Here is a 23,685-nt window from a genome sequence, read left to right as displayed (position 1 = left end):
CAGATTAAGAAAAAATTAGGGCCTCTAAATTTAGTGTGCGGCCTGGGCGGGGCCGAGTGGTGGGCGGAGCCTAGAATGGGAAACGGGAGGGGCCACATGGGCGTTAGGCGGGGCCTGGGAGATCCCGGGCCTCAGAGTGGACGCGCTGGTTCCACCTGGAAGGCGTTGCCATGGTGGCCCCGGTGGTGTACTTGGTGGCGGCGGCTCTGCTTGTCGGCCTTATCCTCTTCCTGACTCGCAGCCGGAGCCGGGTGGTAGCAGGTAGGAGACGTCGCCACGCCATGGCCGGTGGGGGCCGCGCGTCCTCTGACTCCAGAGCCTCTGTAGGCCGTCGAGCCGCGACTCCTGCGCATGCGCCGGCTTGCCTGGCTGGGCTGACGAGATAACCGCGCATTCCGCGTCAGGCAGGCTGCGCGCATGCGCATACGTGCGCGAAGGGGAACCAGCGGGGGGCCGCAGAGCAGGATTGCGGCTCGCGGACTGAGTAGCAGGTTACCTACGCCTTTCTCCTGGCCCCAAAAGAGAGCCTCGCCTCACCTCTCCCCCCCGTCCCTTGGCACTGCAGAAGGGCCAGGCCCTGGCGGGCACTCCCATCCCTCATCCGGGCAGCCCTTCTCTGCGCCCGTTGGGGGATCCACAGGGGTTTCCCATCCCTCCCAGGCGGGCTCCAGAGCAGCTGACGAGAAGGGGGAACCTAAGTTTTCTACCTACCCACGAGCTGAACAGAGCATGAGGTGGCTCCAGGAAGCTCCTTCACCTTCAAGGAGAATACCCATGTGGCCATGCACCTTCCTCCTTGTTTTGCACCCCGCCCGGAAGGCCATGTCATCCTCCAGGGCACAGAACAGATACACCTGTCATCCTCCATCCTGCCCCCCTCCCCATCATTTCTTATCAGCATATGGGTTTGTGTATATGTCTCTCCCCCTCCTTGGGCCCACAAGCTACTTCAGAGCATCTGCGGGAGGGGGGTGGGCACAGAGAAGCTGAGGTAAGGCAAATAGCCAACAAATCTTCCTGAGAGGAGAGACTCAGCCCTCGGGTGTGCTCTATGACTGGGGTGCCAGATAAAACCATGCCAGGTGGTGTTAGGCAACAGATAAATGCAGTCCTGCCGTGGGCATTCAGATGAGGTCTGGAGAGGTCAAGGTGGGCTTCCTAGAGGAGGTAGAGCTTCAGCTCCATCTTGCAGGGTGGTAGTTTCCTGACAGGTCAACTGGAAAAGTGGGGCCTTGAGAGGAAAGAAAGATATCAGCACAGGTGGGAGGGATGGGGTGATCTTGCTGCATAGGACCAAGGTCTGGGTTTAGGTTATGAAGGCCTCCACAGTCAGACTGAGAAATTGGGACTTTGTGCTATGGGCAGCGGGAGCCTGGAGGAAGTTGAGCAGAGGAGGGTGAGGCTTCCAGGACGCTGTTCCCCCTGCCATGAGGTGGTTTGGGCTGCCGGACAGAATCATGGTTCTTCTCTTCCCTACAGCTGTCCAAGAGCCTTTGCACAATGAAGAGGAGGCAGTAGTAGCAGGCCGAGTGGCCCAGCCTCTGCCCCTGGAGCCCGAGGAGCAGAGAACTGGGGGCAGGCCCCGGCGCCGCAGGGACCTGGGCAGCCGCCTGCAGGCCCAGCGTCGAGCCCAGCGGGTGGCCTGGGCAGAAGAAGTTGAGAATGAGGGGGAGGCCGTCATCCCAGGTGAGAGGGGCCCAGCCTGGTGGAGAAAGGGCCTGGGTTAGAGGGTGAGGGGACCCCCAAAGCTGGGCAGAAGAGTGGGGTGTGAAGCCATAGTGTGGGAGGGATATCTGGGAGCCATAGGATGTAGTTAGGGGAGACTTAGGACCCAGGCTTTGCTCCCGGGGACTAGCAGCTCTGGACCCTGATCCCTATTCCATTAAGCCAACCCCCTCTTCCTTCATTGTGGCTCTCAGTGTCCAAACAGGAGGGCAGGAGTCTTTTTATTTATTTATTTTTGTCTGCACTGGGTCTTCGTTGCTGAGTGCGGGCTTTCTGTAGTGCGGCGAGCGGGGGCTACTCTTCGTTGCGGAACAAGGGCTCTAGGCGCGTGGGCTTCAGTAGTGGCGGCACGTGGGCTCAGTAGTTGTTGCTCACGGGCTCTAGAGCACAGGCTCAGTAGCTGTGGCACACAGGCTTAGTTGCTCCGGACATGTGGGATCTTCCCAGACCAGGGATCAAACCTGTGTTCCCTGCATTGGCAGACGAATTCTTAACCACTGCACCACCAGGGAAGTCCAAGGGCAGGAGTCTTTAGATTGACCTAGAGAGTTCTTCAGTCCACTCCTTCTATTCCAGCACTCTCCTTGTGTGGGCACACTCATTTCCTGAGGGCTTAACCCTTGGGTTAGAGTGCTTTCTTTATGGCTATGCAGATCTAAAGTTATCATCTGTTTTCTTGCCTCATGATTCCCTCACCCCTCCCCCACACCTAACACACACACACACACACCCAGATGAATTTCTGCGTGGCAGAGGCCTCTAGAGGGCAGAGCTGGGCTAGTGGTATTTGCAAGTGAGTGGAAGGAGAACCGCCCATAAGGAGAGGGACAAGGGGTAGGGTGGATCCATCATCATCAGTCTTCCATGGTCAGGACCTGCAGTGTCTTTCTCTGACCATACTCAGCCCAAGAGGAAGAAGACATCGAGAGGCCAGTGGAAACTCACCTGTTAGGGAAAATTGGAGCTAAGAAACTACGGAAGCTGGAGGAGAAACAAGCACGAAAAGCCCAGCGTGAGGCAAGCAGGAGGGATGGGGTGCAGCTCTGAGAAGTGGGAAAGGGTCTTCTAAATGGCAGACCCTCCCCTCGAGGCTCTTTGCATGCTGGGCTGGTATTTGATGCTTGCCTGTCTCCGTCTCCTGCAACCTTCGTCTGTGGCCAGGCCTGGCCTAGCCTGGCCTGTTTGGGAGGTGGGCAAGCTCTAACTGGGGGTGGAGATGTGCCCCCTATGAAGGCCTTTCTCCAGGCAGAGGAGGCTGAGCGTGAGGAGCGGAAACGCCTGGAGTCGCAGCGTGAGGCAGAGTGGAAAAAGGAGGAGGAGCGGCTTCGCTTGGAGGAGGAACAGAAGGTGAGCCAGTCCCCCGATGCTGACTTCTGACAGCTGCCCAGGCAGCCTTGATACCCACGCCGCTTCCCAACACCTCCAGCCTAGAAGAGGGGCCTTGAGCTAGGTGCAGGCCCTGGTTTATTTGGTCCCTGAGCTCTAGGTGCAGCCTCTGTAAAGCTGCTGCTGAAAAGTGAGCCTGAGACTGAAATTTTGTGCATGTGATTTATTGGACACACCTGAAGCATTTGAAGAACATTGAGACAGAGTGGCTAGAGCAGGGGAAGGAAGAAGGAAAGGGGTCAGAGAGGTAAGGTGGCGGAGTGCGGGTTCTGGATCCCAAGGGTCTTGAGGCTGTTAAAGGACATTGTAAGAGATGGTGGATCGTATCTGTACCAGGTTCTGTTTGGGGCCTGGCATAGAGAAGATGCTCAGGGAATGGATGCCACTGCAATAAGGGCGGTGAATCAACCTTTGTTTGCCAGATGCTTCCTTCCTTCTGAGAATCAGGTGCCGAAGAAAGGCAACATCACAAAGATGTGGGATATATAGGGTGAGAGCCAGGGCTGCCCAGCTGGGAAGACCCCATAGCATGGTGCCTTTGGCCTCTACTGGCCCTATTGTCCAGGGACACTGGATGGCAGGAAGCCTGGCTATGGGTGCTATAGCAGATGGGCTGGAACATAGCAGAGGGGAGGCATTAGTTGAGAGAGTTTTTTACCTTTCTGAATATTGATCCTAATAATGCACCTTAAATATTCTGGGACTCTTCTCCCCTGCACCCCAGATTCCCTTATTATTAACATCATACCTTACTGTGGTATATTTCTCACAACTAATATTAATACATTATTATTAAGTGAATTTGACACATTATTGGGATTTCATTAGCTTTCCCCAAATATCCTTTTTCTTTCCCAGGGTTCCATCCAGGATACCACATTACACTTAGTTGTCATATCTCCTTAGGTTCCTCTGGGTTGTGACAGTTTCTCAGACTTTCTTTGCTTTTGATGATCTTGACAGTTTTGAGAACTGTTGGGCGAGTATTTTGTAAAATGTCCCTCTATTTGCATTTGGCTTATGTTATTGTCACGGTTAGACTGGGGGTTATAGATTTCTGGAAGGAAGACTGGAGGTGAAGTGTCATCCTCACCACAACATAGCAAGAGTACATGTTATCAACTTGACTTATCACTAGTATGTTAACCTTGATCACCTGGCTAAGGTTACATTTGCCAGATTTCCCCATTTCCCATGCTTCTTTGGAAACAAGTCACTGCACAGCCCACACTTACGGAGTAGGGAGCTATGTTCCACCTTCTTAAGAGGAGAGTATTTACATAAAGTATTTGGAATTCTTTTGTACAGATTTATCTTTTCTTCTTTCTTTATTCAATTGTTTTATTTTTTTAAAGCAATTTTTAAAAATTTTTTTCTTTTTTTTAAATAATTTATCTTTTGGCTGCATTGGGTCTTCATTGCAGTGCACAGGCTTCTCATTGCGGTGGCTTGTTGCGGAGCACAGGCCCTAGAGCACACAGGCTTCAGTAGTTGCGGTGCATGGGCTCAGTAGTTGTGGCTTGTGGGCTCTAGAGCGCAGGCTCAGTAGTTGTGGTGCATGGGCTTAGTTGCTCCACGGCATGTGGCATCTTCCCGGACCAGGGATTGAACCGTGTCCCCTGCGTTGGCAGGCGGATTCTTAACCACTGTGCCACCAGGGAAGTCCCCAATTGTTTATTTGTATCCACGTGGACTTATGGATATTTATTTGAACTTAGTATTATAATCCAAATGCTATCTTTTTTTTTTTTTTTTTTTTTTTTTTGGGCCACGCCACGTGCCTTGTGGGATCTTAGTGCCCCAACCAGGGATTGAACCTGGGCCCTCAGCAGTGAAAGTGCAAAGTCCTAACCACTGAGCCGCCAGGGAAGTCCTATCCAATGCTATCTTATTGACTTTTTTGCTTAGATTGTTCCAGCTTTGGCCACTGGGAGCTCTTTTAGTTGGCTCCTGTGTACCTTTGACATACCCTTATTGTTTTGTTTTTTTAAGTACTTTTTTACTTTTGACACTGCAAAATGCTCCAGGCTCATCTTGTATATTCCGTGTCCCAGCTTTAGCTTCATGTTTAAAATAGATCATTCTGAGAATTCTGGAAAATGGGTTGATTTGGGGCGAGACTGTTGCACTAGGTTGTGCTGGTGATGGAGTGACATGGGTGGATCAAGTTTTCCAGAAGTTAAAGAAAGAAGTAGATGGGGCCTCATTTCTGACCAGGGCATCTGGCCAGATGGTTGTGTGATTCACTGAGCCAGGGGCCCAGGAGGAGTACCAGATGTGTGGGGAGTAGATCACAGGGTCTTTCTGGGACATAATCAATTTGAGGTGCCTGTGAGACAGCCCAGTGGATGTGCCACTTGGGCAGTCGTGCGTTTGCAAGGAGAGATTTGGGTGGGGATACAACTGTGGCAGCCACTGGCAAGGACATAATTGTTGATGCTGTGGGCATGGTGAGGTGGCCCAGAGAGTGAAGGAGAAAGAAGGGACAGGGCTGAGTGATGGAGGAGGCGGGAAGAATGGCCCAAGGAACAGGAGGAAATCCAGGAGAGGGTAGGGTCTGGATGCCAAGGGAGGGAAGAAGGGATGGTTGGCTTTGCCCCAGGCCACTGAGAAGACAGGGGTATGAGGCCTGATGGTTGTCCTTTGGCTTTTGTGGTTGGAGGACATGGGTGAGACCATAGCAGGACTTGTTTTGGTGGAGCTGAGTATGCAGAAGCCGGATTGGAGTGGGCTGGATGGATGGATGATTGGGGGGAAAGGGAAACTGGGTGTTTGTTCACGAAGTTTGGACATGACAGGACAGGAAGTGGGAGGGGGGGTGACTGGAGGATATTATGGGGGGGTTCATGGCAGGATTTTCAGGGATAGGGGGGCTGAGCAGCATTCTTCTGGGAGGTGATGGAACTGATTGAGAAGAGGGATCCTGCTGTTCAGCTTAGGGGCCAGAGGGATCAAGGTCTTAACGGAGCTCTGTCCCTGAGAAAGGGCTGGGCTGGATGCTCTGCTGCCCTGTGGGGGCAGCAGAGACCAGAACAGGATAGGGTGGGCACTCACCCTAAAATATCTGACTCTTGCCTCTTCTGTGTCCACAGGAGGAGGAGGAGAGGAAAGCCCGGGAGGAGCAGGCCCAGCGGGAGCATGAAGAGTATCTGAAACTGAAGGAGGCCTTCGTGGTGGAGGAAGAGGGTGTGGGCGAGACCATGACTGAGGAGCAGGTGGGCCCACCACCCCCTAGGAAACCCCTCCCTGTGCCCAAAAAGACGAGCCACCCCATCCCAGACACCCCGCTGCTCCTCACCTGCCTCCCCAGTCAGGCAGTGAGAGGCGGGTGGGCATCAGGATCAGCAGGCTCTAGCGGCTGAGACCTTGTTTTTGGGAGAAGTGGTGCCTTGATCCCCACACCACAGGAGGCTCTACTGCTCACGCAGGTGGTTGGACAGGCACACAGGCAGGGCAGGCAAGTGGCACTCAGATGGGCAGGTGTGTAGGCATAGACCCTGTGGCCCCTGCCAGAGGGACACTCACCTTGATTTCTCTGCTCCTCCAGTCTCACAGCTTCCTGGCCGAGTTCATCAACTACATTAAGGTAAGAAGCCACAGAGCAGAACCTGGGTGTCAGCTGCCTGCTTCCTGTGTGCATGTTGGAGGCATCTTCAGGACCTGGAGGGAGTAGGCCTGAGCGGGGACTGCAGGCGTTTCACTCAAGCTTGTGCAGGAGTGGGCAGGTGGACCAAGAGAGGCTGAGCTGCTGGGGTCCTGGACAGGAGAGTCCCTTCTTCTCTGACCCCAAAGGTGGAGAAGCACCTGGTCTGTGTGGGAGGTGCGAGTCTATGATCGCTTCCTCACGCTTAGGGTTTGACAGTTTCCCTGCTCTTCAGACCCCATGCTCAGTGAGTCACTGTGTTTTCAAGTTTCTTCACGTGTGTTTTCTGCCAGTTCTGTCATACTGAGGCTCTACTGAGGTGAAACAAGCATCCCCTGCCGTGTGTTCCCAACCAGGAACTTGGGTCTTCCGGGGGATATAGGATGATGTTTCCTTTGGAATCTGGGGCAGGGCAGCAGGTGTGCCCCCTTCTGTCTACAGCTGCAGCGCAGGCCTCCCGGATACTGCTCCGGGTTGTGTTGCATAAGCACGTCCTGCTCTGCTTTGCTGCTAAGCAACTTCTCCTCTCCCACAAAGGATGCGATGAGGGGAGAGGTTTTCAAGTGCAGCTAAGGGGTGCAGAGGCGGCTGAGGGAAGGAATGCAGAGGGAGCGGAGGCGGTAGTGGGAGTGGTAACCAGGGGCACCAAGGAGCTGGGGGCTTGCTAACCCTCCCCCACCTCTCCCAGAAGAGAGCGGGGTTTAGACCCCTCCCAGCCGGCGAGGGGCTAGGCTCACAGCGGGGGGCCAGGGCTCCCGAGAGGGAGAAGGCTCCCTCAGACTGCCACCATTCCCCTCTGATGGAGCCCATTCTCCACCCTGGCACACTTGATTGAGGGCTGCAACCCTGGGCAGGGTATCTCTCATTTTCCTGCTGCTGTTTGGAGCTCACTGTCCCCACCTACCCGGTGGGCAGCAATGTAGTCCTGAGTCTCTCCTCCAGGAAGCCCTCCTGCATCAGTTTCAGGTCCCCCTCTCCAAGGCAGAGGCCTGAGAAAAGGTACCCAGGGCAGTGCCAGCCCTCGCTCTCAGCACCTCTCTCGAGGGGCCATTTTCTGGGGGTTCTCCAAACTCTTTTGGAGTTTAGAAGTCTCTCCAGCCTATGCTAGCTGATTCTCCCAGAGCTGCTGTCTGCAGGGAGAAGGAGAATTTCCAAAATTCAGCCTACCCACCTTCCTCTTGGCTCCAAGGGGATGGGCCCTTTCGTCTTAGGGTTTCAGAACTGGAGGGACATTTCTGTGTGCAGCAGTTATGTGCACAGGCATAGCTTGCTCTTGTTACTCCACTCTTCTCTCTGATTGAGGCTGGGTTGGTTGGTTTGTTTTGCCAAACATACTTTTGGCTCCAGTAGCCCCTCAGGCCAGGTTTTCAGAGACCACCTGGTCTCTGACTCCATATTCCCACTCTGAGCTGTCGCTCGGAGCCCAGCACCCACTCCCTGCTTTGTAGGTAGAGGCAGGCTGGCCAGGTCACCTTGTGCTTGCCCACACTGTGGCCCAACTGCCGCTCACTTGCCTCCCTGCTTACGTATTCGGTTTGGCATTTCAAACAGTCACATGCCATCTGCAGCTGGGGCGGTGTCACCGTGTCACTCCTACCCCAGCTCATTTGCTATGGAAGATGCACAGAAACGCAAAAGACCGCCTTCTCTCAAGTCATATGCTGAGAGAGGCGGGGGAGGCGGGGGCAGGTGCATGTGTAGGATCCAGCAGTGGACCCTCAGCTGCATCCCTGGGAACTAACTTTTCTCCTGAGGATGTGAGGGAGGCACGTGGCACATGGCTGTGTGTGGAAAGCACTGAGCAGTGTTATCAACAGTTATTTTAAGGGGGGGCTCCTACGGTGTGAAGAGGATGGGTAAAAAGAAGTATGGGCGTGTCAGGGTTGTGGTACTCTCCAGGCCAGGGGTCCTTGAGCAAAGGCGAGGCAAGAATGAGCTTCTACCGAGGCCCTGGCTTATTGGGGCCTTTTATCTGCTCTGTTCTTCTCCACATTCTCACCTTCCTCCTGGCGGGGCTGTGAGCTATGTCTTTTTCAACATTGCTTCCCCAACACCTTCTCAGTACCTTGTCCTGGCAGGTTCTCAGCAAATACAAGTCCTAGAAAAAGTTTTTTTAAATAGCTTTTGGTGACTGTCACCCCTCCCCTTCATCTCTATGGTGCTTCCCCTTCCAACTTGCCCAAGATGTTAGAAAGATACGTCTGGTTGCAGAGAAGAAGGTGGCAGCTGTGCTTGGTTTTCCACTTGTGAGTCTGTCTCAGGGTGGTCTTCGGTCCAGGAGCCTGGGGGGCAGGTGGTAGTTTCGGGCAGATCTCTGCCCACAAGCAAGGGAATGAGAGAGGTTATGAATGTGTGTGTCTCTCCATATGGGTAGTTGGGAGAGTGCGTGAGTCGTGTGTGAAGGGAGCAAGGCTCTCCCATAGGAATCTACACGGTGTTTATCCAGCCACCCAGAGCAGATCGGATCAGAATGCCAACTTCAGAGGATTCCAGTGCTGAGAAGGATTTGCTCAAGCTCAGCCTCATTCCCTTTCCTCCCTTTGTTTGTAGCAGTCCAAGGTTGTGCTCTTGGAAGACCTGGCTTCCCAGGTGGGCCTGCGGACTCAGGTAAGCCCTACAAGGTGGCCTGTTACATGGAGTGTGGCCATGGGGTCTGTGTGGTTGTAAGAGAGGGCCTGCCCTAAAGATGGAAAGTCTTGATGCCCCTTCCACCTTGCCCCCAACCAAGAATGAGTAGAGTAGGAATCTCTTGGCACCCCAGGAATCCTGCCTTTCTAACTAGTTGGAAAACAGGCAGGGAGAAAAAAGAAAAATGTCTAAACCCCATCACTCTTAGCAGCCCAAATCCAGTTACCTTGACAGCTGTCTTACAACAGGCTATACCAGCCTTCTCGGTCAAATGTCACCAACGGTTCTCCCCTGGTTGGAAGAGAGCCTCTCTCAGGGGTCCTGCAGGGTCCCAGGACCAGAGCCCCTTCTCTCTCGGTCCCTCCAAAGGAGAAACATGGAGTCACATTGCAGGGTGGCCACGAGAAGGAGAGGAGTAGATTTGGCTGTGGTGGGAGGGAGGTTGCGAGTGCCTTTTCTGGGGACGGCAGCACCCATCTCTGCTCTGAGAACTGTTCTCCTCATAGGACACCATAAACCGCATCCAGGACCTGCTGACTGAGGGAACTCTTACAGGTGAGAGGATAAGAATCAGTCATTACGGGCCCTGGCCTTGGGGAGTATCTAGCCACGTGGTGCTGCAGGGACTTATTGCAGAGGTAGGATGACCACCCTGGGTTGGGGGAGCAGTGTACTGAGGAGGGGGATGCAGTTACAAGGAGGACACGCTAAGGCCTGGGGATGGCTTTGAGTGACGAGGACAGGCAAGGAAGCCTGATTTGACTCACCTAGCCAAGATTGGATACAGCCAGGAGAGGCCAAGTAGGCAGGCAGGAGGGGTGGGTGGGTGGGCGTCCTCAGGCCAGGTGGGGAGGGCTCAGCCCCACAACCTGCATGTCCCCACAGGTGTGATTGACGACCGGGGCAAGTTCATCTACATAACCCCGGAGGAACTGACTGCCATGGCTAACTTCATCCGACAGCGGGGCCGGGTATCCATCACCGAGCTTGCCCAGGCCAGCAACTCCCTCATCGCCTGGGGCCGGGAGCCCCCTGCCCAGGTCCCAGCCTGACCTAGCCCTTCCCTCTTGGACTCAGAGCTGGCATGGTCTAGCTGGCTATACATCTTTATCCCTCCCTTCCATCCTGGGGCAGTGGTGGAGTGTGGCCAGGCAGTTATAGATTAAAGGTCTATGAGCACTGGTGAGCTTGGTGTGGCTTGGTGTGGCAGAAGAGGTGCTAGATGAGCAGGTGAAAATCTCAGCCTCAGAATATATCTTGGGGGTGGGGGTGGGGTCCTTTGGAGGCAGATACAAGTTCCGTTCTTATCAAGCATGCATTCATTCATTCATTCAAAAAAAGCGTTTACTCTGTTCCTTTGTGTCCTGCAAGCCCAGCCCCCAAGGCCTGGATGAAGTCTTACTCCTCCTCCCCTACCTTACCAGAGCCAAAGTGGGAATCCTCTTGGGCCACATCTCCCCGAACTGAGGAAGGAGTTCTCACCATGAGAGCCCTTAGGAAGAAGAGTTAATGAGAAGTGCCAAGGATAGACTCCTAGGGAACATCAGCCTTAAGAGGGACGGAAGGGAGGTCAGGGAGGAGAGAGGCTGGGCCAGCTGCTTGTGGGACAGGGAGAAGAAAGGGGAAGACCTGTTTGAGCTGGATAGAATTGTGCAGTGGAGGGACATTGCTTCATATAGTACCTCACATGAATTCAGTTCTACATCCTTGACAAAAAGTTTGAATGGTGTGGGTGATTCCACGCACTGGTGGATGTAAGGACCATATGCTCGAGAGTGGGTTGAGATGGGAGATGTGTGTCTCCTGTAGGGTCAGCACTCTGGTTCCTGTGGGCTGTTCATGGCATGAGCTTCCTGCTGTGCTGAGGGTGAGGCATGTGTTTAAATGTGTATTTTTTATGCAAGATGGCGCCTAAATACAACCACCTACTTCCTCTGGTGCCTGGTGGAGGAGGAGGCAGCTTTCTGTTCCGGTCTAGGAGGAAACGGTCTATGTAGATGGTGATGGGGAGACAGGACATCAGACTCCCAGAACAGAGCCTTCCTGAGGGATTGTCAAGGGTGATTTTGACTCATTTGATGCCATAAGCATAGACTATAGAACCTAAATTCCAAATAAGGCATAACTCTGCTACTTCTATCAGCGATGGACACTTGAAGTCCCCTGGAGCTGGGAAGAGCCACATGCATTGTTTGGAAGGCCATTTGGGAGCCCACAGTCTAGGAAGAAGGAAGAAATAGACATAGATAACCACAGTATGAAATAGAAAGATAAAATTCCAAAGGGAAAAGAAGAGCTTACAGTTGGAGCAGTGGTTCTCAGCCCTGGTTGCTTGTTAGAATCACCTGGGGAGTTTACTGCAGTCTTGTGCCAGGCTGCACCCTGGACCAGTTCAATCAGAATCTCTGGGGTTGGGGTCCAGTGAACATAAGTAAGAGATTACAATGTGTAGCCAAGGTTGAGAGCCAGCAAAGGAAGTGAGGGTGGGGTGGAAAGGCAGGCCGTAAAGTTGCAGGTAATTAAAATCCCCAGTGGAAGGAGCTTCTCTGGAAGAGCAAGACAGTAGCTCCAGGTCTCTTCCATCCTTTCCCTCAACCATCCTCAGCCACTGCCATCCACGTAGCAAGATGACTATGGCGGCCCAAGCCGCCACATTCTACCTTCAGGACACTGCCCACAGGCCAGGAGTGAGAAAAAGGCACAACCCTTCCTCATATCCCAGAAGGCTTCTAAGACTCTTAATGTCCCAGAGGCTTAGTGTAGAGGGGGAAAACCTGTAACCCTTTGTGCGTTATTTAGTAATCAATCCACTAGTCTAATAAAAGTATCAAATGAATAGTTCTTCAGACAGTAAGCGATTAACATTTTTCTAAATATGTACAAACTGTTTTAACAACTAATAAAACTTTCAAGTTTAACCGCTTAGACAAATTTTCAAGTGTGTAAACATTAATTATTACTTAAATATTTCTAAGCATTTAAACTCCCCAAATTAGTACAGTTGACCCTTGAACAACACGGGGGGTTGGGAGCGCTGGCCCTCTGCACAGGCAAATATCTGCATATAAGTTATGGCTGGCTCTCTATACGGAAGTTCCTCCCTATCTGTGGTTCTGCACCTGCGGATTCAACCAACCACAGATTGTGCTGTACTGTAGTATTTACTGCTGAAAAAAATCTGCGTGTAAGTGGATCCAAGCAGTTCAAACCCATGTTGCTCAAGGGTCAGCTGTATATGAAATTATTTTACATACTTTTATACCTTAAAAAGTTGACCAAACACACAAGGTATCATAATGATTACATTACTGATCTGTACATGCAATGCTAAAACTGATTTTAAACATTTAAAAACCATGGATTTCCATTTGCTTATTCACTAACTCCATTTTTATTTTTATTTTTTCCTGAGGGTACAGTTTTTACTTATCCTGGAGCACCAGGGTGGTTATTTCAGGTGGCTGAGAATATAAATGACTGAAGGATGGTGATTCAGAGCCAGGGACCTATCTGAGTCCTCAACCTGTTGTGTGGCTCCTCTTTCACAGATTTCCCCCTTCCATCAGGAACTCTAGACTGATGGCTTCAACCAATCAGATAAGTTTTGATTTTTGTAACCCCTAAATTACACAGTGCTTGTTGTGCTAGTTCTAGGTGCCTTATCTTCACAGCCCAGCCCAACAGGTCTATTTTGAAAGCATTTTGCTCCCAATAGAGTCCAGTGTGGTTCAGTTCGGTTCTATCACTACTGTTTTTTTTTTTGGCCGCACCGCACAGCATGCAGGATCTTAGTTCCCCGACCACGGATTGAACCCGTGCACCCCTGCAGTGGAAGCACAGATTCTTAACCACTGGACTGCCAGGAAGTCCCACAACTTTCCTTTTTTAAGGCACCTTCAAGGTATATTGACAAGCAGAGGTTGGAGAGCCATATAATAAACTTGTCTTATCAAAATGGTTGTTTACAAAATTGGTCAAGAGTTGGAAAATTATTAAATACTAAGTATGAGGCAGGATGCTAAGCACCCCAGGGAATCACAGTAAACAAAACATGGCCCCATCCACAAGTGGGGGCAGGGCAATGCTATTAATATAGCAGGGATACCGCCCATCATTCAGCCAACAGGTGCACGGCCTGTAATTACAAGATGAGGCCTTTTGGGCTGAGGAGAAGCCAGGTGTGCAGAATGTAAAGGTTTGTGGTTCACTGAGGGGCATGGAGTGTTGGGTGGGGGCAAAGGTGAGACAGGGTGTAAAGGGAGCTTGGGACCCAGCTGGGAAGGGTGGTAAATACTGAGCCCAGAGATTTGGGCTGTATTTGGTGAAGTGTCGGGGGGATGTTTAATTAGTGTTTTAAATCACTAACTCATTTCTTAAGCCTTCTTCGCAATCTTCATATCCCACAAATCTTTATTACTCTATCACCTCCTCCCTCCATGCCCCCGTTGTACTGTTGGAGGGCACTGCAGCAAGCCTTCACAAGTGCATGCCCCAGACACCTCCAGTCCTAAGCCCTGGCCCCAAGATTGGAGACAACTATTCTACCAATGTTGTGTTTTTCAAAAATTTTTGACAGTATCTCTTACTAAGAAATCCGTTTTACATCAAGGACTTGGTACACGTGTGTGTGCATATATAGAGATAATGAACAGGCTAAAGTTTCACAGTAATCCTTTGCTTGTCACGGTTTGATGCGTGTTGATATTTGTTTCTCTATTCTTTTTTTTTTTTTTTTGGCTGCCCCGAGCAGCCTGCGGGATCTCAGTTCCCCGACCAGGGACCGAACCCGGGCCATGGCAGTGAAAGCGCAGAATCCCAACCACTAGACCACCAGGGAACTCCCTGTTTCTCTAACCCACTCACAGATCTCGACCTACAGTTTGAAAACCAGGGTTCTAAGGAGCTTGTTCCTTTTGTATTGACAGGGCAGTATCTGAGTGAAGAGTTGTGTATCATACATAACTTTTAGTAGTCACAGAATTGTACCAAAAGCAATGTAGACTATAGTGGGGACATTGAAAAGAATTTTTTTGCTTGGTTTCTTCTGACACCGTACATAATTTTTGACTGGTTAATGCAATATTTGATTACTCATTACAGATAAGTGTGTAAAGGAACCTCATAAGAGAACCTACCAAATACTGATACTGTAACACTAAACTTGTTTAAATATATCCCTTTATATAACCTGCTAGATTTACTCTGACCAATTTTAGTCACTTTAACTTTCTTATATGATTTTACAATTTGACTTAAATTTCTAACATGATACAAAAAACGCATCCATAATAATAATAATTACACCAGAACTAAAACCAGTAATGTTATGACTGTATCGTAACTGAGTAACTGAGATAAATACTTCTGTTGTTTTATTTTCCTTTATTCCTCATCAATGAGGTAAGTCAGGTCACTTTTTTGTTGAGCTAAACCGCATAGTAGTTGTGTAGACACACGCTTGATGTCTAGTTTGACAGTTGTCTTGATGCCTTTTTAGTTTGCGCGTATTGGACACATGGGAAATGTGGGCCCCCAAGGCAGGTTATAAAAGTTTCATTTAACCACCAGTGTACCTATCTGTAATGATAATGTACAGAGTTTACAGAGAAGACTTTCTGCTGGACAAATTTACCCCAGATTTTACAAAAATTAAATCTGGTAACATTTTTGGAGTTTGCAAGTTTCCATAAAATTGATTAGAGGTTTGGGCATGACCCTAATTTCCGTGATGCAATAATCATTTAAAATATTATTTTGCTTGGGGCTTTAAGAAGGACCAACATGCTTCACAAATAGAGGTGAGTACATAAAACTCACCTGATATGGTAGGTGGGGTGGTGACTTGTATTCCTTTTTACCTTGTTTCTAAATATCTTGCAGTGAGGTTTATATCATATAGGTACAGATAAGTCTGTCTGTTAGTATTATATAAACAAAGCATCAATTATGTAAAAACAGAAAAGAAAAATGTTACAGAAAAGAAAAATTCCTGGGGAACATAAAACCATCTTCTATCTTAGGTAGAATGTGCCATTAGTAAAGAATAGTGGTAAAAAAGAGAATATAGTCTAATAATGTTTTTGTATTTTTCCTTTAAATTTCCTTTTTCACGGGCCGTGTGTGTGTGTGCGCGTGTGTGTGTGAACATCAGCAGTTTGTAAAACACCCCAGCATGCTTGGGTCATCAACATTTCACTTATAGTTTTATATTGGTCTAGATAACCCCCAAGACTTTTACTGGTCATTCCTAAGAATTTTTGGCCCAATTGGGGAGGTTTTTATTTCCTTTATTTATAAAGCAAGCTGGAAAAAGCTTTAGTACAAACATCCAAACGTTTGCATGGATTTAAGTGCCTGCTCATCAATTTGGCATCTGGAGATACTGCCCAGTCATCCCAGAGAAGGAGCCCCTAATTCCCTTCTGTATAACTTGGTGGGTAGGACGCCCAAAGGATCACAACAGCCTGCTAATTTGATAGGTTTTCATTTGCATCTCTTCAATATCAGCTGAAGATGTTTACAACTGCTTATTAGCCATTTGTATTCTGTGAATGATATATTTCTATCTTTTACCCATTTATCTATAGACCCAGGGTTTTTGTGGTTTCATTCATCATTCAGCAAATGAATGCTGAGTGTCTGTTATGTCCTTGCATTAGTTTTCTAGTGATGCTGTAACAAATTACCACAAACTTAGTGTTGTAAAACAACACAAATTTATTATCTTGTAGTTATGTAGAAGTCCAATACAGGTCTTACTGGGCTAAAATCAAGGTAAGGCTATGTTTCTTTCTGGAGGCTCTTTTCCATCTTCAAGAGACTACCCATATTCCCATGGCCCCCATCCTCCATCTGCAAAGCGAGCTACGTTGTATCTCTCTAACCATACTTCCATAGTCGCATCTCCCTGCCTGCCCCCCCAATCCACCACCGACTTCCTCTTCCATTTTTTTTAAAATTAATTAATTAATTTATTTATTTATTTATGGCTGTGTTGGGTCTTCGTTTCTGTGCTAGGGCTTTCTCTAGTTGCGGCAAGCGGGGGCCACTCTTCATCGCGATGCGCGGGCCTCTCACTATCGCAGCCTCTCTTGTTGCGGAGCACAGGCTCCAGACGCGCAGGCTCAGCAATTGTGGCTCACGGGCCTAGTTGCTCCGCGGCATGTGGGATCTTCCCAGACCAGGGCTCAAACCCATGTCCCCTGCATTGGCAGACAGATTCTCAACCACTGCGCCACCAGGGAAGCCCCCTCTTCCATTTTTTAAAAAAATATTTATTTATTTGGATGTGCTGTGTCTTGGTTGTGGCACGCAGGATCTTCATTGCCGTGTGCAGGATCCTTAGTTGGGGCATGTGGGATCTAGTTCCCTGACCAGGGATTGAACCCAGGCTCCCTGCATTGAGAGTGTTGAGTCTTAGCCACTGGACCACCAGGGAAGTCCCCCTCTTCCATTTTTAAGTACCCTTGTGATTACATGGAGCCCACTTGGATAATCTCCCAATTTTAAAGTTATTAGAAAACTTAATTCTATCTACAATCTTTCCCCCCCACCCCCGGATAGTATTTATTTACTTATTTATTTATTTATTTATTTTGTATTTATGGCTGTGTTGGGTCTTCGTTTCTGTGCGAGGGCTTTCTTTAGTTGTGGCAAGCGGGGGCCACTCTTCATCGCGGTGCGCGGGCCTCTCACCATCGCGGCCTCCCTCATTGTGGAGCACAGGCTCCAGACGCGCAGGCTCAGTAATTGTGGCTCACGGGCGCAGTTGCTCCGCGGCATGTGGGATCTTCCCAGACCAGGGCTCGAACGCATGTCCCCTGCATGGGCAGGCAGACTCTCAACCACTGCGCCACCAGGGAAGCCCTATCTACAATCTTAATTCTCCTTTGCCATGTAACCTAACATAGTCACGGGTCCTGGGAATTAGGACTTGGACATCTTTGGAAGGCCATTATTCTGCTTACCAGAGTATTAAGATGGAAATATGGAATTTTAAAAAAGGATCCTGTCTACATGGGTGCTACAAGCTAGTGGGGAAGACAGGTGATTAATCAATCACACAATTTTCTTCTTTTGTCTCATTTGTCAGATTTTGGCATTAAGATTATTCTACCTTTATAAAACAGAGAGCTTTCCTTTTTTCTTTTTAATTCTATTGAAGTATAAAAAAGTTGATTTACAGTGTTGTGTTAATTTCTGCTGTACAGCAAAGTGACTCAGTTATACATACGTATTTTCTTTTTCATATACTTTTCCATGATGGTTTATCACAGGATATTGAATATAGTTCTCTGTGCTGTACAGTAGGACCTTGTTTATTATTCCTATATATAATACTTTGCATCTGCTAATCCCAAATTCCCAATCCTTCTCCTCCCCAACCCCCCTTCCCCTTGGCAACCACAAGTCTGTTCTCTATGTCTGTGAGTCTGTTTTTGTTTCGTAGATATGTCCATGTGTGTCGTATTTTAGATTCCTTATAAAAATATCATATGGTATTTGTCTTTCTCTTTCTGACTTACTGCGCTTAGTATGATAATCTCTAGGTCCATAGAGCTTTTCCTCTTTCCCTATGATTTAGAATGACCTGTTTATAGATTGGTAGAACTCAGCCATAAAACAATCTAGGGCCAGTGCCGTTTAAAAGGGTAGACATTTGGGACTTCCCTGGTGGTCCAGTGGTTAAGACTCCACACTTCCACTGCAGGGGGCACGGGTTCGATCCCTGGTTGGGGAACCAGATCCCGCATGCCACGTGGCGTGGCCAAAAAAGATAGATTTTTAACAATGCTAATTCTTTTTGTAGTTTTTTTTTTTTTTTTTTTTTTGGCTGCCTTGGGTCTTTGTTGCTGCGCGCAGGCTATTCTTCGTTGCGGTTGCTGGGCTTCTCATTGCGGTGGCTTCTCTTGTTGCAGAGCATGGGCTCTAGGCGCGTGGGCTTCAGTAGTTGTGGCACTCAGGCTCAGTAGTTGTGGCTCGCGGGCTCTAGAGCGCAGGTTCAGTAGTTGTGGCGCACGGGCTTAGTTGCTCCGCAGCATGTGGGATCTTCTGGGACCAGGGCTCGAACCCGTGTCCCCTGCACTGGCAGGCGGATTCTTAACCACTGCCCCACCAGTGAAGTCCCTCTTTTTGTAGTTATTGATCTTATTAAAAACTATAATGTTTTAATGTTTAACCATTTTTCTGTCTGGAAGCTTTAGTGCAATAAAACAAAACATTGAAAAAGAAAAGCTCATTTTGTTATAGATAAAATGATTGCATCCTAGGAACCTCTTTTATACTTCAGGCTTGCTTCCCTCCCCTCCAGGTCTGTAACTTGAGTGCACTTCTTCAGCAAGACCTTCTATCTTATTCAGAATTGGGATCCCCTGCAGTCTCAACTTCTCCTTAGTACTTACCACTCTCTAATTCACTATATATTTTACTCATTGTCTTCTCCCACTAGAACGCAAACTCCATTGGGGCAGGGATTTTTGAGCAAATATTTAATATCTAATAGTCTGTCTAAATTTTCAGAGCTTACTCACCTGTTTATTCTTGCAAGCAAACTTCTTTACCTTAAAAAAATTTTTTGTTTTACAAAAGTAACACATGCTTGTTTTAAAAAGTGCAAACATTACCAAAGTGCCTAGAGTCCTCTCTTCTGTCATGCTCCCTGAAATCCCACCATCTCAAGGTAGCCACTGTTAATAGTTTGGTATGTATCTTTCCAGACTTTTCTATGCATGTACATATATATTCTTTTAAAAATAATAGAAAAATTAGAGTATAGTGTGTATACATGTGATTCTGCCACTTGGTTTTTTGGATTTGCATTGCATTGGTTGCATTGTTATTCACTTGATCAGTCTTCTCTTAGCAGATTGATGTATTTAGGTTTAAAAAAACTTTTTTTTGACTATTACGCCATTATGTCAATGACTGTCTTTGTACATCTGTCATATTATTTGTGATGGTATTTCTTCCAGAAATGGAATTGTTGGGTCCAAGGATATACGCATTTCTCATTTTAATAAATTACCCAATTGTCCTCCCAAAAGGTTGTACCAATTTATACTCTCAAAAATACTTTGTGGGGCTTCCCTGGTGGCTCAGTGGTTAAGAATCCGCCTGCCAGTGCAGGAGACACGAGTTCTAGCCCTGGTCCTGGAAGGTCCCACATGCCGCGGAGCAGCTAAGCCCGTGTGCCACAACTACCGAGTTCGTGCTCTAGAGCCCGTGCAGAAGCACCACAATGAGAAAACCACGCACCACAACAAAGAGTAGACCCCGCTCACGGCAACTAGAGAAAGCCGGCGCACAGCAATGAAGACCCAACGCAGCCAAAAAAAAAAAACACTTTGTGATTTCCTATCTCCCTACATCCTCACCAACATGGATTTTTAATTTTTGTTAGCCTGATATACTCTTTTTTTTTTGGCTGCGCCTCGTGGCTTGCGGGATCTTAGTTCCCCGACCAGGGGTCAAACCCGGGCCCTTGGCGGAGAAAATGAGGAGTCCTAACCACTGGACTGCCAGGGAATTCCCTGTTAGTCTGATATACTCTTGTTTTAATTACTTGCTCTTCACCCCATTGGTGAGGCAGAGATTCCCTCCTTAGGGTTATGGGGATAGCCAAACACAATACCTGAAACTGAGCAGGTGAGATTGACAGCACATATACTCACAGCCCAGGGGAGGAGAACACCACAAGCCACCCAGGGCCACACAGGTGTTGCACTCAGGAATACAGTGAACAACCAGGGACTGTGGGAGGCAGACTTTGTAGCAGCAAGAGGGTGAGTGCCCCCTGGTTCCTGCAGGGGATCTGATTGGCTTGTTTGAATAAATCTGAGGGCCGGCAGAGAACTGAAACCCACTACAATACTCAGAGATAAGCAGAAACTGCACCTTGTCCATTTGATAAGGAGGATTGTTTGACTAGGGCAACTTTCAGTTAGGCCATTTGAGGCCCTCTAGATTTTGTCAAGGTAGCACAAAATATTGAACTTAATTTCAACCATTCCTGGTTAATTATGAGGGTTCTTTGGGGTATTGATTTTTGAATGACTTTTTGGCATCTATTATGATGATTGTTTTTCTCATTTAACACACTCATGGATTATTAAGTTCATATACAATAATATTTAATTTTATTTCCTTGATTTGTATTTAGGATTTTTTTCCCCCTCTGAACTGATAAGTGTGACTGGTTTGTAGTTCTCCTTTCTAATCTTCCTTTATTGCGAATTGTGGCTTCATGAAATGAAATATTTACCATTTTTGGTTTCCTGTGCTCTGATACAGACTTACAGGGTGAGGATTATCTGTTCATTGAAAGTTTGAGAGAATTCTTCCATTAAACCATCTGGGCCTAGAGCCTGTTTTGGACATCTTTCTTGGATAATATTTTCAACATCTTTCTTATTTTTATAATTTTATTTCCCAGAAAACTGTCCACATTATCAAGGTTTTCATATGCATTAGAACAGAGCCAGATACGATTATTCTCTTATTTTCCTGGTGTTCTTAGGATGCAAAACCACATTCTCCATCACATAAGAACAGAGAACTATAAAAAGAGATTAAGTTGAGATCAAGACAGAGGTGGGTAGAAAATGGCTAAAATGAAAGGAAAATAAACAGAATGAAATATTTTATTAGAGAAAACAGAGTACCTTTGAAGAAAATTAAATCAGTGATGTTGAAAAAACAAAAACAAAAAACTTGAGATAGTGTCTCCAGGATTCGGAGAAAAGGGACAAAGAGATTTAATTGACAATGGCAATCCAACGTGATAATTTTAGGGGAGAAAAAAATCCAAAACAATCTGTTCATAGAATGGACAAGAAAGAACATAGAAGAAAACTTTTCTCAGTTGAAAAGAAGACCTTTTTTATTTCTGGAAAAGTAACAGAAAAATGCCTATACTGAGAATTATACTGGCAAAATGTTTGACTTCTGAGGGTAAAGAAAAATCCCAACAAGCACCAGGTGAATTGCTCGCCTAAAAGAGACCAGCCCAGGGACTTCCCTGGTGGTCCAGCGGTTAGGGCTCCACGCTCCCAATGCAGGGGACCGAGGGCTCCATCCCTGGTCAGGGAATTAGATCCTTCATGCCGCAACTAAAAAAAGATCTGGCATGCCCCGAAGATCCTGCTTGCTGCAACTAAGACCCGCCACAGCCAAATAAATACATAAATATTATAAAAAATAAAAGAGACCAGCCCAGCTTTGTTACCTTTTTTTTTTGAGCTATAATTGACATATAACATTATATTAGTTTCAGGTGTACTTGCTACCATTTTAAGAGCCAAAAGAATGGGATAAGGACAAGAGAGTCTTGACGGGGATAGTTTAAGATTCAAGAATTCTATAAATAGTCAAGCCACCATGTGTGTAAAGACAGTAGAAAGGCATTCTCACCTAGGGCAAAGACTTAGAAAAAGGTAACATCCCAGAGTTCTCCTTGAAATCACCAGTCAAGTGGGAGATGAGTCTGAATGAGGAACAGAAAAATTAGTGCATAAAAAACTGGCAGTGACATTGTTACTAATTAAACGAAGCATTGGCAAAAGCCAAAAACAATGATTGAAAAAGAGGATTTTGTGACTTAAAAAAAAAAAAAGTGTAAACAAAAGCTGGGTCTATCATCCTGGATTAAGTGGACAGATAAAAGTAAGTGTGAGGGCAGCAGGCCAAGAGGTGGAAATTTCTCATTACACAAGGAGGAACATAAAAATGAATGATTTGTCATTGACTTTAATAATTTGTGAAATTTAAACTGCATTTTTATTTGATAAACTTAAAGGCAACAACCAGGAGAATTAAAAACAGGCTTTCTGCATTGCAAATCACTATAGCAGATAAAAGCAAATATGGAAAAATTCAGAAAACAGGAAATAGCCAAAAATAAAAACCATAAAGTAGGATGACAGATGACCAAACAAGTCATCTGTAACAGTAGAGCTACAATGGGTTAAATGCCAGCCGGAGTGGAGACGCTGCAGTTTTTAGGACTGACACTTTGTGCCTCCAGGCTCTTGCTAATCCTTAACCCTAGGCCTGGCTTGCTTGTCTACCCTATTCAAGCTAAGGCCTCACTTCCAGACAGACTTCTTCCTCCCGGCAGTCCTCCGGGGCCACCTGGGGCGGAATGAGCACTCTTCTCACAGACCTGGCAAGTGCGTGCGAAGCTGGTGCTCCAGATCTGAGACGAACCACCTTACTCCCTCTCACTCCGAGGGGCCAGGCATCCTGCCAGGTTCGGCCCACAGGGTGAAGCCGTCAAACCCTGCTCGATTGTAATGTTATGTCTTTATCCTTGTCGCCCGCCTTTTCCCCCACGACGGTGATCCTCCGTGACAATCAAGTTTCAAACCGGTTCCGATTGCTGACGGACACAGTCACGGACCCGCGAAGCCTCCCCTATGCCCTCCTGCTTGTCCCCGCGCCCAGAAGGGTCTTCCAAGCGCGTTGTCGGATCCACTCCAGACGGCTCGCCCCGCCCCCACCTTGCAGACTTGCAAGGTCTCCACGGCGTTCGCTGGGAAGTCGCGTCCCGAAGAGCAGGAGCGCGAGAGCAATAGGGCTCGGGGCTTAGCTTCTAGAGCCCCTTCCCCAAGCCAGAGGGGCTCCTCCCTGTCGCCAAAGATGTGGGGTTCAAGGAGGGCGCGGTCCTACTGGATTTATTGAAGAGGAAAGACTGGGGGCTGAGCCCAAGGGTCTTGAGGGTTAACAGGGAATGAGCAGGGGGCTCGGGGCAGACTCGCGGCGTCCTGGGGTGGGTGAAAGAGAGGGGTCCCACGCACGGGCCTGGACGCAGAGACGAAAGGGTTAAGGCATTGGGCCCCGCCCCAGCCCGGGGATTGGCGGGCCCGGGGGCCGTGGCTGGAGGGCGTGCCCGCGTTTGCCGCAGCCGCGAGTGGGCGGGGCCCAGGCGGGGAGTGGGAGGGGCGCGGAGCGCAGCCGGGCCCGCGCCTCGCGCCCTGCCGGGCGGGCTTCTGGCTGCGCCAGCTAGCCGGGCGGGCGGCGCCCGCGCCGAAGACCCCGCACCGGACCCTGAGATAGCGAGTAAGTGAGGCAGGCCCACTGCGGCGCCCCTCCCGGCTCCGACCTGTCGCCTTGCCCGCTGCACCGCGAGGCTTGTTCGGTAGGACCCGGAGCCGGGGAGGGGGCGCGTCCCACTGCTGGGATCCTTGGGGGTGAGGGGAGTGAAGATGAGGCCGATGATGTCATGGATGCTTCGCAGGGCCTGGGGGAAGGTGGCGGCCGGAGGGGGTGCGGCCCGGATTATGTCACCTCTTCCCTCTGCGCCCCGC

At 48.6% G+C, this 23,685-nt stretch overlaps 1 protein-coding gene and 1 long non-coding RNA gene across 2 annotated transcripts; one reads left to right on the top strand and one right to left on the bottom strand.

The window, feature by feature from the left end:
* The first annotated feature begins 81 nt into the window (after window positions 1-81).
* On the top strand, window positions 82-10,568 carry DDRGK1 (DDRGK domain containing 1). Its single transcript, XM_082359183.1, has 9 exons — window positions 82-261; window positions 1,480-1,686; window positions 2,630-2,742; window positions 2,971-3,072; window positions 6,204-6,326; window positions 6,659-6,697; window positions 9,305-9,361; window positions 9,889-9,937; window positions 10,268-10,568. The coding sequence occupies exons 1-9, from the start codon at window positions 171-173 to the stop codon at window positions 10,432-10,434; spliced, it is 948 nt and encodes a 315-aa protein (XP_082215309.1). The 5' UTR covers window positions 82-170; the 3' UTR covers window positions 10,435-10,568.
* A 3,518-nt stretch (window positions 10,569-14,086) lies between these two features.
* LOC309612910 lies at window positions 14,087-23,436 on the bottom strand. The gene is made up of 3 exons (XR_014235401.1): window positions 22,542-23,436; window positions 21,791-21,863; window positions 14,087-16,584 (listed from the first exon to the last, which is right to left on the bottom strand). It is a non-coding gene; the product is annotated as an uncharacterized lncRNA (long non-coding RNA).
* Window positions 23,437-23,685: the final 249 nt, after the last annotated feature.

Source organism: Balaenoptera borealis, assembly GCF_965194805.1.
Source record: "Balaenoptera borealis genome assembly, chromosome: 16".
Classification (NCBI taxonomy): Eukaryota; Metazoa; Chordata; class Mammalia; order Artiodactyla; family Balaenopteridae; genus Balaenoptera; species Balaenoptera borealis.
This window is presented reverse-complemented; position numbering and strand designations above follow the sequence as displayed.